Below are 14,667 nucleotides of genomic sequence, written 5' to 3' on the forward strand. Positions count from 1 at the left end.
GCATTTGCTTTCACTGGGTTAAATAAGGCACTCACTTTTCAGTAAGGATGCCAGCCCAGTCACTCAATACCAACAACTAATCCACTATTCTTCCTTAGCAAGAATAAGAAGAGCATTCTAAGCTACTGCTCCCGAGTTCATTACAAGATACAGGAGCAGCACATTTCACCGAAGCATTAAGAGATTCACAACGATGTCCCCAGAGGTCCTAGCAACTGACACAGGAGAGCACAGCATCAGAGGCAGCAAGCTGCTGCTCACTTTCACAGCACGTCGATGTATCCTCCATGCAGACAAACACTGCACTTGGAACTCAACTTGAGATTTAACAGACTACATGCGTACAACATTTTCAGTAGCGTGCTTTTGGTCCTTTCTTGAACAAGCAACAGAGCACAGAAAAATGCCTGGACAACTCATTTGGGCTTGAGACTGTGGCCTGCCAACACGACACACCATCATGAAATAAAAAGGGAAAGAAAGCTCTGTCCTCAGAGGCAGACTGACGACATTTGCCTGGGCACACTGTCACGTCAGTGTGACCATCCTTCTGGTAAGGTTCCTAAACCGCCCCGTACCGCTCACAGATCTGCCCTCAGTATTCCTGAAAGGCAGGCGTTAGGTTCTGCAGCGACCATTCCACTTTTGCTTGCTCTTGATGCTGAGTTTAGCAAATCTACTGGATGATGTTATCATCTAGCAAAAAGATCGGAATATTTTTTGTTACTGAAACAAAACTAAAAATCTGTATCACTGGCAAGCCAACCACAAGTTTTACAAGCAGCTTTGGATAATAAGACACGGCAATTCCTCTGGCTGCTTTTCATTTACACAATTTGGCCTTTGTTTATAGGCCCTCATACACCAACATCCCAAAAGGAAAATGTCAGTCTATTCAGAAAATACCTGCTGATAACTGGTAAGAATGACAGATCAGATCAATCCTACATCCTGAATACCAAAGACTTCATTTCTCAGAATGTCACCTTTCCTTGCACTCATCTTCATGATGAGTGCTTTAAGAGCTTTTAAGTGAATAAAGCATTAATGTACACGGAAGAAATACGATTAAATTTATGAAATTAATTTGCCAAGCTACCTGCAATGTCAGCTGATGGTTTCAAATGAAAATAAATATACTTTGTACCACAATGTATTAAAAATTTAGAGCAGTCATCCTCACTACAGTTAGCTTTTAAGACAGAATGATATGGAGGAGGAGTTTGGTGTTTTTTTTTTTTTAAAGCTTTCTTGCTTTTGTAGCAAACATCAGCATTTACGGCTGCCTGAGAAGCAATGAACTCAATATTTTCAAAAAGAAAGACCAATTTTAAAGTCTACTTTAGTTAATGCTGAAGTAATGGAGAAAACAGTATTAAATATTAATTCCATTCAAAAGCAGAACTGACCTGAGGAGATGTAACTAGCCACATAAATCCACATTACCACCATACAGCAGACATCTGAAGACTATTCATACTCCACAGACTGTTAGTTCTATGTATTTGTGAGCTAATGTTACAATACATTAGAAAGGACTGACAGATGAGAAATAGCCTAGCCATTCTAAAAGCTGTGTGTTTCACTAAAATCTCTCCTCTACGTTGCCAATAAAGCAATAGCAATGTTTTTAAATGAATTCTCATACTTGGGCAATGAAAATACAGGAGTGTTTTTCTGTTTTTGAAGCACATACATTGTACCTGTGAAAGTCTTTGCTGATTACTCAGAGTTGTTTTGAGACGACGGTATTTGATTTCAAAATTATGTAGGGCAAGTATAAATATTTATATTAAGAGCATGAGTTCATCTTCATCTTGTGCAAACTGTCATGTAAACAGAACAGAGACACTGCATCACATGATCTTTCAAAAGATATAGAAAGTGCACAGAACACTGAACTGAGCATATGAAATCTGCTAACGAATATGGTAACTGCCCATGAAAAGCTAGAAACCACAAATGAAGAGTGAAAACAAAATTAATGTGATTTTGCCCACTGGCAGTTAACAGAATGAAACTCCACTGCAAGGCTCAACCCATCTTATTGCCATTTATTGACATTATTGTTGTCTTAAGAGAGCTCAGCATTACAAACAGCCAACAGATCAAGATAAGTTAAAAAAAAAAGGAATATATTTCATATCTGCTAGGTGTTATAGTGCAGAGCAGATACAGACGTTAGCGCACCAAGCAGTAGCCTCGTACCCAGAGTTCTCTTACCTCTATAGTCTGTGGATGTAAAAGACACAAAACAGAGCCATTTGAAAACATTTTAATTCTTCTGTCAGGTGAAGCAAATATTAGACAAAGCAAAAGGAAAGAAAGATACAGAAGTGCTACGTAAGCACCAGGAAATAACATCTTTGTAACCATAAATTAACTAGTTACGAATTCGCTATTAGTCAGTGAAACTACAGAAAAAACTTGCCGCATCTTCATTTACGTAATGAAGAATGGGTGAAGAAAAAAACAACAGTATCAGTAAAACTGATAAAGATCAACCACAGCATTACAAAAAACGAAAGGCGCTGTTTAAATCACTAATGCTGAATCTTTATATTTTTTAAGTAACATTTAACAGGTATTAGAGCTATCAGCATCCTACCCAGTATTTAGAATTTCACAAAAATCTTGTCGCATTCTAATTAAATAAGCCCAATGATGTACTTTCTCCCTGTTTGTCTTAGAAATGTTGACTGGACAATGCCTTTTTTTGTTGTTGTTCCTGTCATGGTTATTTAACCAGAATGCATATTCTAAATCAGCTACTATGCTTTATTCCAGAACATCAAATAAAAAATGAAAAAACAGGCAGATTACAGATCAAAAGGAAAGAAGTGTTAACTTTCAGAAGCGTATACACTTCAAACAAAGCCAGTTTTGCAAGAAAACTGTAAAAGGAAAAACTCATACATATAACGCTAGATGTTATTACATAGTTTCAAAAATTGAAGAAATTTGAATACATACTACTGTGCAGTGCTCATTATGGTGGAATACATCTACTTTAATATATATTAATAAGTCTTCCCACTTCACAGATGGGAACAGAGAGGGGGGGAAAATGGCTTACTCAAATTAAGACTATAAAAGGATTTGAAACAGACATTCAATTACACAAGTGCTAGTCTGGCATCTTTATTGCTGCTAGTTTCTTCTCAGTTTAACCAAAACTAGTCTGGCATCTTTATTACTAGTAGTTTCCTCTCAGTTTAGCCCAAACTGTTTCAGCTGTAGCACTGCTAGCAGAGCCGAAGTCACCTGAAATCACCTAATTCTTTGGCAGAGGACACACAGCTCAGGCCTCCACCTTCCCTCTAAGGAAACAAGGCCAAACCAAAGAAAAGCAAGATCAACAAACGTGTCGTTCTCCCTCGAGGTCTCAAACATTACCCTAACATACTCCCAGTTTCCACAGGAAGAATTTAAGGCTTACATATCATAAAAGCCAGAAAGCCAGCTCAATAGCCTCTGGTGCCAGATCAAAGCGCTAGTGACCAGACAGCGATTTGTTGATTCACTTCAGGCCCCCGAACACACTTAAGCATGTTTCATAATTAGTTAGTTTTCTGCGAACAGAAGGTCTGCACCAAAAGGCGTCTCTAACAGCCTCTCCTCGCACCCTGCACGTTTCTTGGCAGGGCATCGCCATACCTCGCTCGTCCCCAGTCCCCTCCAGTTGCGGCCTGGGCGCTTCGCCCTCCCTGCAGGCCGGCGATGAGCAGGGACGGGACGGGCAGGTTCAAGGCAGACCTGCACCTGCAGACAGGCACCCAAATGAGGCTCCACAAAGCTGGGTGAGCCACTGACCCCAAAGAGGGCAGTAAGGAAAAAAGCCAGGCACTCCCCTGTCTTATCCCCCCTGCTACCATTTCCTCCAGCAAGGCAGTCCCAAGCGGCGCTTCACAACACCCGGAGATCTGCCCTCGCCCCAGGGGAGGCTGCTCAGCTCAGTAATCCGGCAAAACCCTACCCCGGCAGAGGAATGCTCTCTGTCAGTTTCCTCAGCGGAGCTGGCTTACCGAACAATCAGACAAGCACTGAACCAGCAAGACAGAAACGACACGAGCACGCGGCCAGGAACGGGCCAGCCTCTTTGAGCAGCAGAGGGTCGGTGAAGCCCATCGTGCACAACCTCGTGTGTAAAGCGCCAAAACAAAGAACCAATTCAGGCAAAGGAGTCACTATAGCACGTACGTTTCCTTCTTTCCCTGCGGAGAAAGAAAGCCTGCCTTCAGAGCGCGGAGCAGCGCGTTAGGATAGATACGTGGTGCCCTCTTCCCAGCTGCCAGAGGGAACCTTCGTTTTGTGGCTGAGGTCAGATTAAGGAGCGATTGGGAAACATTACGTTTCTTCAGAGACTAAAAGAAGACACGCTCAAATCTATCTGAAAGTCTTGTACCAGAAAAAACATGTTCTACATGAACTTTATTGTGATGTTTTGTTTTTTGCAGGTTTATTTTTCCATTTGAGAAAAATGTAACAAGCTTCGAGGTATTTGCAATCCTCGAAAGCATATGAATCACTCTTCTTTTCAAATGATGTTACTTAATGTTTTTTAATAATGACAAAGCTGTAAAAAAACATCAAAAGCTCAATGGCAGAGTTCTATATATCACCAATGAACTGCTCTAGGACAGGGGCAAAGAGAAGTCGATTCTTTCAAGAAGGCTTCAGAGAGCACAGAATAATCCTGAGAGCAAGAGCCATCAATTTAAAAATGATTACATATAAATGTAATCAATTGGGGTTTGTGTTGTAACAGAACTGCGTCCCTATGTACACTGCATACAGAGGAGGGCAGCGTTCCCTTCACTGCCCTCTAACCTGCCCAAATACGCGTTGATTTCTGTAAACACGAGCAGTCAAAACAGATACAGCCGTTATGACCACTAAGTTTCATTTACACAAAACACCAAAGATACAACTGCACGTAACGCTGAGCAAAGGTGGATGGGTTTTCTTTCTTAACTCTCTCTGCGAGGGAGTGGAGATGGCACAACAACTTTGTTGGTGCAATTATGAAATATTAGGAAAAGCTACCAATTTTTGAAGAAAAGGGATGCTTCCCTTCTTTTTCCCTATTGCTCTGGCTTTGAAGAATAAAACACTTCCTTAGCTCCATTAAGCTCTTTTTAACGTGAGAAAGTGACATGATAAAGGTTACAAGCATTTTAAAAGGCAAAGACTGCTTGGGGAGTGAGATCACCGCAGCTGGCACTGACACATGGGCCGGTGCCTTACCCTACCTGCCACTGGGGCACGCTGGAAGCTCAGCGCAGGATCGCTCACAAACAAAACACCCCTGGAGAAGCGCCCCAGCAAGCCTCCCAGGGGCACGTGCGTTTCTCAATTCTCGGTTTGACAGACTGGCTTCTCTCTGCTCCGTTACGGCCAGTACAGTACCAGTGCAGTCTGAGAAAGTAAACAGCCTCTCAAAGCCAACTCCACGGTAATCTACTTCGGAAGCATTACGGACACCGCTACGTGGTGCGGACAAAAACTGAATTATATGCTTAAAGAATCTTCAGCTTGTTCAGGCTGGTCTTAAATCTAGCCTACAAGAATAAGTGACATCTATGCAATGCAGTTATATCAAGTCAAACACGTGTCACGGACAGAAAAAAAAAAGGACAAAGAGTTCAATGCTGACAACAGGATTTCTGCAAACTCCAGACATATTCTAACAGTTAACTGTAAGTTACACACACACACAACATATATTTTTAACTTTACGCAGACAATATATCACAATAAAAGACACGAGTGAGAAAAGAAGGCAGGATGTGGTTAACCTAATAACTGTGGTACAGCATCAAAAAAATGAAGGGAGACGGGGCAGAAGGAGAAGGGTCATGCATGGTATCATTTGAAGACAAAGCCCAGAGCTCAAATAGGTGTGAAGGGCTACTGAAAAGACTCAAGAAAAAGTTGAGCACAAGACGACAAAGGGGTTTTTCTGCTGTGTTTTATCTGGAGTATATTCTAGACAAGAAAGGGAGGCAGCTTAATGGGACACGTTCATTAAAGGAAGAAAAAACAGGTAAATATGGAAATTGTCTAAAATATAACTGGATGTGCCCCTCTAAAAGATTTGACAGTCTGTCATATCAAATCTCTAGAGTCTCTTCTCCCTGGCAAGCCATCCAAGGAAGTGCTGAAGCCTACAACACACGCAGACACATGTAATGCTCTTTTGTTCAGCAAAAGATAATTACACAAGATTGTGGCCAGGTGCTAGGTCCACTTACAGAGTAACTAAAACCCAGAGCGTAGGTTCATAACCTCCTAAGGCACATGGAGACGTTTGCTTTTACAGAACAATTTGCCAGAAGAAATAAAATACCTATTTGTTTACAGTGATTAATGTATTGACAACAGTAATCCAAAAGAGTCATTGGAAGGCAGACAGTGCAAGAAGAAAACACAGAAGAAGAAGAATCCCGTGCCATGCAAAGGGACTGGCACAGCTGTCGGAACAGACCTCGCGCTGCCTGCTGCACATTATTACCAAGGCGCTCTCTTGACTACACGCAGGCAGGCAGCACGGAGTTTTGTAATCCAGTAACACGCACTGCATATCATGCTAGCGCACCTTAATCAAGCGTGGCTTTCCATGTTTCTTAACAAAGTCACATCAATTCCAATCCACAGGCTGGGTAAACAAAGAAAAGGAAGAAATCAAGCGAGCGAGAATCCAGTTCCCCCAAAACTTCAGACGTTTCGGACCGGGTATTTTCTTTCACAAGCTACGTAACAGACCTCAGATACCGTCAGACAGAGGGAAGGGAGCTCCCAGGGCAGAGCACAGCTGGGAGCAGATAACAGTCTCCCACGATCCCGTCCCTTTGTCACGGGTCTGCGCGAGCGTGCGGCTAAACCCAGAGCAACGCAGCAAGAGGGCTGCTGCCAGCTCCCCCTGGCACACGCGGGGCTGCAGGCGACCGAGGCGGCTCAGCGCAGGCACTGCTCTCCTGCCAGCTGCATGACAGGGCTCGACGCAGGAGCCGCTGGGGATCTCCGGGCAGACGATCGAGACTTTAAAGAGCTGCGGAGCGAGCAGTCCTTCCCACCCCCGTGTCAGCCAAGCCTTTCCTCCTCTTAACCACTTCGGAAACCAGCTTGCTCGTACCGCAGCAATATTAGCGCACAAGACCGGCGTTTCAATTACGCTCGCGTGCAAAGCGAGCAATTCCCAGCACAGGCTTGCAGACCGACACACGTGTAGAGAAACACTTGCTAGAGACAGCCCGTGACCCTACACAAGGGCCTTCAGACGATGCCCCAACCTTTCCTACCAGAAGCGACCCTAAGTTTTGACAAACTTGTGTCAAGCCACTGTAATGCAAAGGAGCCGCCGCGCTCCCAGCCTCAAACAACAGCACCGGCGAGCACAGCAGCAGCCACCTCATTAAAAATGTTAATGAGGAGCTGTTTGGGGGAGGCACGGCGATTGTGTTTTGCCTGTTGTTTTCTTTCCAGTCCTTGCAGCTCTTTTTATAGTTTCTCTTACAGCCTCCTTTGACGCGAGGGGACCCCACACACAAAGGGCCAACCAACTCTACCTCGGTCCAACCAACAGCCCAAACGCCGCGAGCGCTGCCTCCTTCCAGCACCCTGCCCCTCAGCACCCTGCCCCTCAGCACCCTGCCCCTCAGCACCCTGCCCCTCAGCACCCTGCCCCTCAGCACCCTGCCCCTCAGCACCCTGCCCCTCAGCACCCTGCCCCTCAGCACCCTGCCCCTCAGCACCCCTCTCACACCGCTGCAGGGGGAAGAGGGGGCGGACAGCGAACCGGTGCGGGGAGCCCGGGGGACAGGCGGCTGGCGCGGTGCGACCCAAGCCGACCCAGGCCAACCCGGGGGCCCGGGGCGCCGCCGAGCCGAGCCGTGCCGGCAGGGGGCGGTGCGGGCGACCTGCCGGCTGTTTTTGTTCGGCGGGGGGCATTTAAACGCCCCCCCCCGGCCACCGCCGCGCCCCGCCGCCGGGCGCCCCGCGGGACGGGGGCGGACACGCGGGGCCGGGCGCCCCCCGCTCGCTGCCTCCCTGCCTTTGTTCGCGGGTCCCGGCGCCCCTTCCTCCCCCCCCCCCACCCTCCTCCTCCTCCTCCCGGCCTCCCAAACGTCAAACCCAGCGGAGCCCCGGCAGCAGCCCAGCACGGCACCGGCACCGGCCCCGGCCATTGTCCGCCGGCCGGCACCGGGGGCACACGGGGACGACGAGGCGAGGCTGCCTGCCGCCCGCCCGCCCGCCCGCCCGTCCCCCCGCCCGCCGCCTACCTGCCGTGGAACCAGTCCTTGCAGATGTCGCACTCGATCATGAAGCGGCTCACGTCGTAGGGCTCCCGGCACACGCAGTACACGGGGGTGGCGGCGGTGCCCACCGCCGCTCCGGCCATCTTTAAAGAACTCACGGACTGGGGCGCCCGCTCCGCCCCTCCCCTCCCCGCCCCGCCCCTCCCCTCCCCTCCCCGGCCCTCCTCCTCCCCCTCCTCCTCCTCCTCCCCCCCCCCGCCCAGAGGCACGGCGCGGGAGCGAGCGGACGGCGGCGCGCGCACGTGCGTCACCCGCTCCCCCCCCTCCCTCCCCGCGGGCGGACGCGCACCGCGCCTGCGCGCCGCCCGCACCGCTCCCCCCTCCCCCCCGCTTCAGAAGAGCGGACGGCACCGAGCGTGCGCGGGGGGGGGAGCGGGGGGCGCGGAGCGCGCTCCCATTGGGCGGCGGGAGGGGACGCGCACGTGCCCCGCCGCCCGCCCCCCTCCCTCCCCGGAGGGCGGGGCGCGGGGAGGCACGCGCTGCTCCCCCCCCCCCCCGGCCGTGTCACGCGGGGAGGGGAGGGGGAGGGGCAGGGTGCCGCGAGGACACGGAGAGAAAGAGCGCGCCGCGCGCCCCTCCCCCGCCCCCCTCCCCGCTCCTTACGTAACCGCGGCGGAAGCGGCCGAGCGGCGCCGAAGCTGCCCGAAGGCCGGAGCGTGCCGCCGGGCCGCCGCGCAGGCGCAGTGCCGGCAGGGGCGTCGAGGCCGGGGCAGCGTCCCCGCGGCGAGGGGAGGGGGGGCGCACCCTGAGGCGGGCACCGTGAGGCAGCACCGGCCGGGGCCTGGCGTCACCGCCTCCTGACACTGGTTCTGTGAATAGAACCAAAGAACCACTGGGCTTGGAAAACCAAGACCATCTGGTCCAGCCATCCCCCTACCACCAGTGTCACCCACTAACCATGTAACCAAGCACCACGTCCAGCCTCTCCTTGAACACCCCCAGGGACGGTGACTCCACCACCTCCCTGGGCAACCCGTTACAGTGCCTGACTGCTCTTTCTGAGAAGAAATGTCTCCTCATCTCCAGCCTGAACCTTCCCTGGTGCAACTTGAGGCCATTCCCTCTGGTCCTATCACTAGTTACCTGCGAGAAGAGGCCACCCGCCAGCTCCGCACACCTTCCTTTCAGGCAGTTGCAGAGAGCAATGAGGTCTCCCCTGGGCCTCCTCCAGACCAAACAACCCCAGATCCCTCAGCTGCTCCTCACAGGACTTGTGCCCCAGGCCCTTCACCAGCTTCGTAGCCCTTCTCTGGACAAGCTCCAGGGCCTCGATGTCCTTCTTATACTGAGGGGCCCAAAACTGAACACAGTACTCAAGGTGCGGCTTCACCAGAGCAGAGTACAGGGGGACGATCCCCTCCAGGTCCTGCTGGCTGCACTATTCCTGATACAAGCCAGGATGCCGTTGGCCTTCTTGGCCACCTGGGCACGCTGACAGCTCGTGTTCATGCAAGCACTGACCAGCACCCCCAGATCCCTTTCCTCTGCACGGCTTTCCAGCCACTCAGCCCCAAGCCTGTAGCACTGCATGGGGTTGTTGTGGCCAAAGTGCAGGACGCGGCACCTAGCCACGTTGACCCTCATCCCATTGGCCTCTGCCCATTGATCCAACCTGTCCAGGTCCCTCTGCAGGGCCTCCCTACCCCCTGGCAGGTAGACACTTCCCCCCAACTTGGGTGTCATCTGCAAACTTACTGAGGGTATAGTATGTACCAGGACATTTTCTTACAACAGATATTGTTTTCCTTTAATAATCTGATTCAAAAGCACATCGAGTTATTCATCTAATTCAAAAGCACATCAAGGAAAATACATATTAGTGGTAGGGCCTGGAAGCTCTTGCAGAAACATTCGCAAGTAATAACAACATGACAACAACTGGGAGACAGCTGTTCACGTCAAAGTTGTGCAACAACACATCGGTACTTGTAGCCACGTCACAGTCTGAAAACACACAGTTCCTGGCTCCTTAGTGTGCTGCTTCCTAGGCTGTCACGTGCTGAGTGTTATCTTGGAGCTGCAGTTACCAGCTGCAGTGGTAACTTTATCCAAATTGGCCATAAAAATGCACACGTGTTGTGTTTCAGGAGGTCTCTGCGAACGACAAACCCCCTAATCGCCTTGGTAAAGCACACCACTGGGTATTCCTGTAAGCAGGGGGTGAGGCTGTCTGATTGTGGGGAGGAGAGCTCGTTTTGCAAAGGGTTGTTCTGGCATTGCTCGATTTCATGAGGAAGTTTGCAGGTGACACAGAAAAGGTTTGCCCAGTGGAGAGAGTGCAAAGAATGAGGAAACAGGACGGGCTCAGCCCTCTGCAGGGACTTTCCCTGTACCAGCCTCGAGTACTGCAACAAACCCAGGTTTCTGTGAAAAGAAGGAAGTTACAGCCTCAGCCACGGACAGCGAAGCTTACCGTTTAACAAGCGCTTTCTCTACGACCACAAACAACATCCTTTTGCTGTTGTGATTTCTCTCCAAGCAAGGTGTATCGGCGATCCTGTCTGCTGCAGGCACCCTCTGAGCAGGTGGGGGGTACCTGCCTCATCTGCGGCAGGAACATAGCTTGAGCTGGCTCCACCTCGCTCCCAGTCTGATCTGCTCTCCGTCAGCTTTTCTCTTTCCAAGGTTTCTTTCCAAGCACAAATACACTTGAATGGAGCAGAGCAAAAGTTCAGAAAAGCAAAAGAGCACACACTCTCTGTAAGAGACCTACAAAACCGCTTTTAATAAGCATTCCTTCCAGAAACGTGGACAGCCTCATGAAATGCAGTCTAGAAACAGAAATGACAATGCCAACCTTGACCGTGCATAAAGGAGCAGGACTGTTCAGAGCACGCTCCCCAAAGTACTTCAGCAGCACATGCTTTGCTTGCCACAATGCTGGCACCTGAGCAGACCTGGGGCCAGCGTGCAGCCCGCCCGCCCTCCCTCAGCAGCTCCAGCAAGCGGGTTCACCCTCCAAAGCAGCCCCCAACTATCTTCCCACCATCTTCTCCACCAGAACGGGCCCTGCTGAGCACAGCCCCTGGCAAACCCAACTTTCTGGGATCAGGCTGTGGGATAGAAAGGGCTGAGAGTCTCGGATTATTGCTGGAAAACGTGAGCACTGCCCAGAGGGGAAGAGGAGGAGTACCCAATTCTTTTACTCTGGGACAGGGCCAAGAAGGCACTTGGCTGACCAAATCAAGCAGCTTCCCGCTAGGTGCGGAGGAATGATGGATGCACTTGAGCTACCATTTGGGGTGAGTTATTTCTGTGGGCGGGCACTGCAGGCTGGAGAAAATGTCAAGAATGGGAAGCAGGGCTTAGGACTGAGGAACGAGGATGATAGGAAGATGAAACAGTGGCACTGCAGCACATCCTTCTGCGTGCTTGTACCAAAGGCTTGTAATTAGCTTTTAATCAGTGCTCGAGTAGAGGTCACAGTTGTATGGGCTGTTACAGAGTCAGGATTGTAGCAGGGTTTGGGTCATGGTGCTGTGTGGGGCGTGCAGAGCAGGGACCTTTCCAAGGAGCCAAACGTCTCGAGAGCAGGGGGAGAACTCATGTCCATCAGTCAGGGGCCGCTGGCTCTCAGTGGGCAGCACAGGGCTGGGTGGACACTTACTGGAGCTGCTGCACTCAGCAGCCAAAGGGATGGCCCACGAGCAACCAAGACCTGGAAGGAGCAGAAAAAGAAGTCAGACGTTAACGGGCATTTTCAGAGTAACAAGGAAATAATCAGTTAAGTTGTTGGGAAAACACAGGGGTAAGAGGTAGTTTCCCCATCCTCGGACATTTTTTCAGTATATTTTTGTACATTTTGCAAGAGCACTCCTGTTTTATTTATTTATTTTTATTTATTTCCACATCAAGAGGCTTTAGGCTGCCAAAAAGCAAAGCTCTGGAATAAAAAGCGTTCCAGTTCTCCGCATGAAACTGCCCAGAGTCTACCCAGAATTGGCAGTGTGATCTTTGCATCTGCAGAGAAAATACTGAGTCATGTTGTCAGCCCACACACGTCTAACAAAAATAAAAGCAGCCCAACGATTCAAGATTCACCCCCTCACCACGCAAAGAAAGCACAAGTCATTCAGTCATGCCTCGTGCGTCCGAGACCTTTAGAAAACACCCGGCGCAGGGAACATTCGCCCCCGCGGCGCCCACGCGCCGCTTCAAACCGTCGGCAGCGTTTTCAACCCATTCACCACCCGGTCGCGGCGGCGCTCAGTTTAGCATCCTCGGAGGAAGTTGCAAAGACTTAAAGGTTTCTGTTGAAACTAAACACCGCTGCTTACGGTAAACACACCGCAGAGCTTATGTGAGGGGCGTTGAAACGGTGCGACACGTTGTACGCCGCGCGAGTCCAAGAAGGCAGGAAAGTGTCCTGTGCTTCCCCGCATAAAAGAAGTGACAAACTTAAGGCTTGGTTTGTATGAGAAGTTTATGGGCTCTTTTCCTGCAGGAGTTAATCCTGCACAGGGACATGGTCTCTCCCTGCACTGTGCTCACAGGGGTGGCACGCAGCAGACCGGGAGGCATTTGCACACGCATCAAGATTTGGGGAATTACCCAGGAAATCCTCCCCCTCCTTCCCCTTCCCACATCTGACATTGTACCCGAGTGAGAAAAAGCAAGTCCCTGCTGCTCATCCGGCTGCTGAAAAGCTCTCTTCCCACTTTGGTGGTAAAAGCTGGTGGAAGCATTAGGGGCTGAGCTTGGAGCGGCCCCGCACGGTGCCGGCGCAGGGACGTCACCGCACAGAGGACGCGGGGTTGCATGAGCGCTGTGGCACCGGCGGCAACACTGGAGACGTGTCAGGGGCCCAAAGGCCACAGCTAAGTTGTGTTTGCTTTCACACAGCGTGATTTTAATCGGCGCAAAAAGCACCCATTTGCTGTTTATGCGGGGAGCCCTGGAAGCCGGGACAAGTTTACAGAGCAGCCGGGGCAGAGCACGCGTCTGGAGATAAGGGGTGGGGGAGCACTGAGCGGGGAAAGAAAGGAAAAATCTCCTCAACCTGATTTCTCAGCATTTCCTTTATTGCTCAGGAAGGCTACGTACTGCGTGGCAGAGGGCTAGGAGACAACTTTACCAAAACACTGTAATCACCTAACTCCCAATATAGGAAGGGAGGGGAGAGAGCTGCAATGAGCCTGAGGACGAGCTCATCCCAGAGGTGCTGGGTGCATCCCGAGGTCCTGGCCTGGGGTGCGGGCGGCTGTGCCCATCCCCGTGCCACCAGCCTGCACCAGCACGGTGGCAGGAGCAGCAGGAGGGTAAATACACCTCGACAGCTCTCAACTTGTTTGCTTTGTAGCTCGGGTACGCTTACTGGAAACTCAGAGGTGCAGCTTGACGATCAGGGAGTGCTATTGCTGGAGAAAATCCTTCATTTCAGCCCTCCGCTGTTTGCCCACTGGGAATAAATACTCCTTATCTGCTCTCGGTTCAGCTTCATTCCTTGAAAGCTAATTTAAAAAAAAAAAAAAAAGGAAAAAAATCACACGAGGACCTTTGTTTTGGAGCACCGTTTAGGTGTGTTTTCAGATGGCTGGTTCAGGATGGGATGAGCTGCACATCAAGGATGTAAGGGAAAGCAGCCAGAGGAGCTCAGCTGTCGCTTTCCACATGTAGCCATAAAGCCAGCCCCAGAGGCCACGTCCCCTCAGCCAGCCCCTGCTGCTGCTGCACACCCCAGGGGCATTCTCTGCCCAGACCCAGCAGCTCCCCGAGGAGCCCGGCCCCGCCGGTGCTGGGGGACGGGGAAGAGGGAGCCAGACGAGCGCGCAAACAATCCCGCTTGCACCGCAGAGCGTGCGATCGAGCTCTTTGTCACCGCGCTGGAGCACGCTCCGTCCTGTGCGTTTTCCTTCCCCGGTGTTATCGCACACCCCCTTTCTGTACACGCCTTATCAACCCCCCTATCAGAACCAGCCTTGTCAGGACGGGGGCTCATTTCTGCTCGCCTAATATCTGCCTGCCAGCTGCGTGTTTGTTTTGTTCAAAAATTACAGCCAGTCATAAAATCTAAGTGCCGAACCTGCAGCTGCTGTTGAAAATAAAGCTCAGAGCCGCCAGGGCAGCACAGCGGCGCTCAGGACCGAGCAGACAAGGGCTCTCCCTGGCCAGATCCACAGCCCCAGCGCCCGAGGGGCCTCGTGCGTCGAGTCCAGCACCTGGCGACGAGCCCACCAGCCAGCGGGCACCTGCCCCGAGCGCCGCTCACCTGCCCGCCTCCAGCTGGGGACAAAGGACACGGAGCAGCGGGGCGAGCGCCCGCCCGGGAAGGAGGCAGGCGGCCCACTGGAACAAAGCTGCCCCGTGCCTATTGTTTGGCCTCTTTTGTGCTCCCAAGCCGTGCTGGTCC

The 14,667-nt window shown here is 51.2% G+C and overlaps 1 protein-coding gene and 1 long non-coding RNA gene across 2 annotated transcripts in view; one reads left to right on the top strand and one right to left on the bottom strand.

Annotated features, from left to right (window-relative positions):
• KDM7A (lysine demethylase 7A) overlaps positions 1 to 8,441 on the bottom strand; it is a 61,093-nt gene extending 52,652 nt beyond the window's left edge. The window contains exon 1 of the mRNA XM_083848341.1: positions 8,283 to 8,441. Coding sequence (XP_083704467.1) covers positions 8,283 to 8,401 — 119 coding nt within the window. The 5' untranslated portion in view covers positions 8,402 to 8,441. The remainder of the gene's footprint in view (positions 1 to 8,282) is intronic.
• Positions 8,442 to 10,404: 1,963 nt separating this feature from the next.
• LOC310905551 lies at positions 10,405 to 13,745 on the top strand. Its single transcript, XR_014589136.1, has 2 exons — positions 10,405 to 11,560; positions 12,174 to 13,745. It is a non-coding gene; the product is annotated as an uncharacterized lncRNA (long non-coding RNA).
• The last annotated feature ends 922 nt before the right edge of the window (positions 13,746 to 14,667 follow it).

This window comes from Anser anser (assembly GCF_964211835.1).
Source record: "Anser anser genome assembly, chromosome: 1".
Taxonomy (NCBI): Eukaryota; Metazoa; Chordata; class Aves; order Anseriformes; family Anatidae; genus Anser; species Anser anser.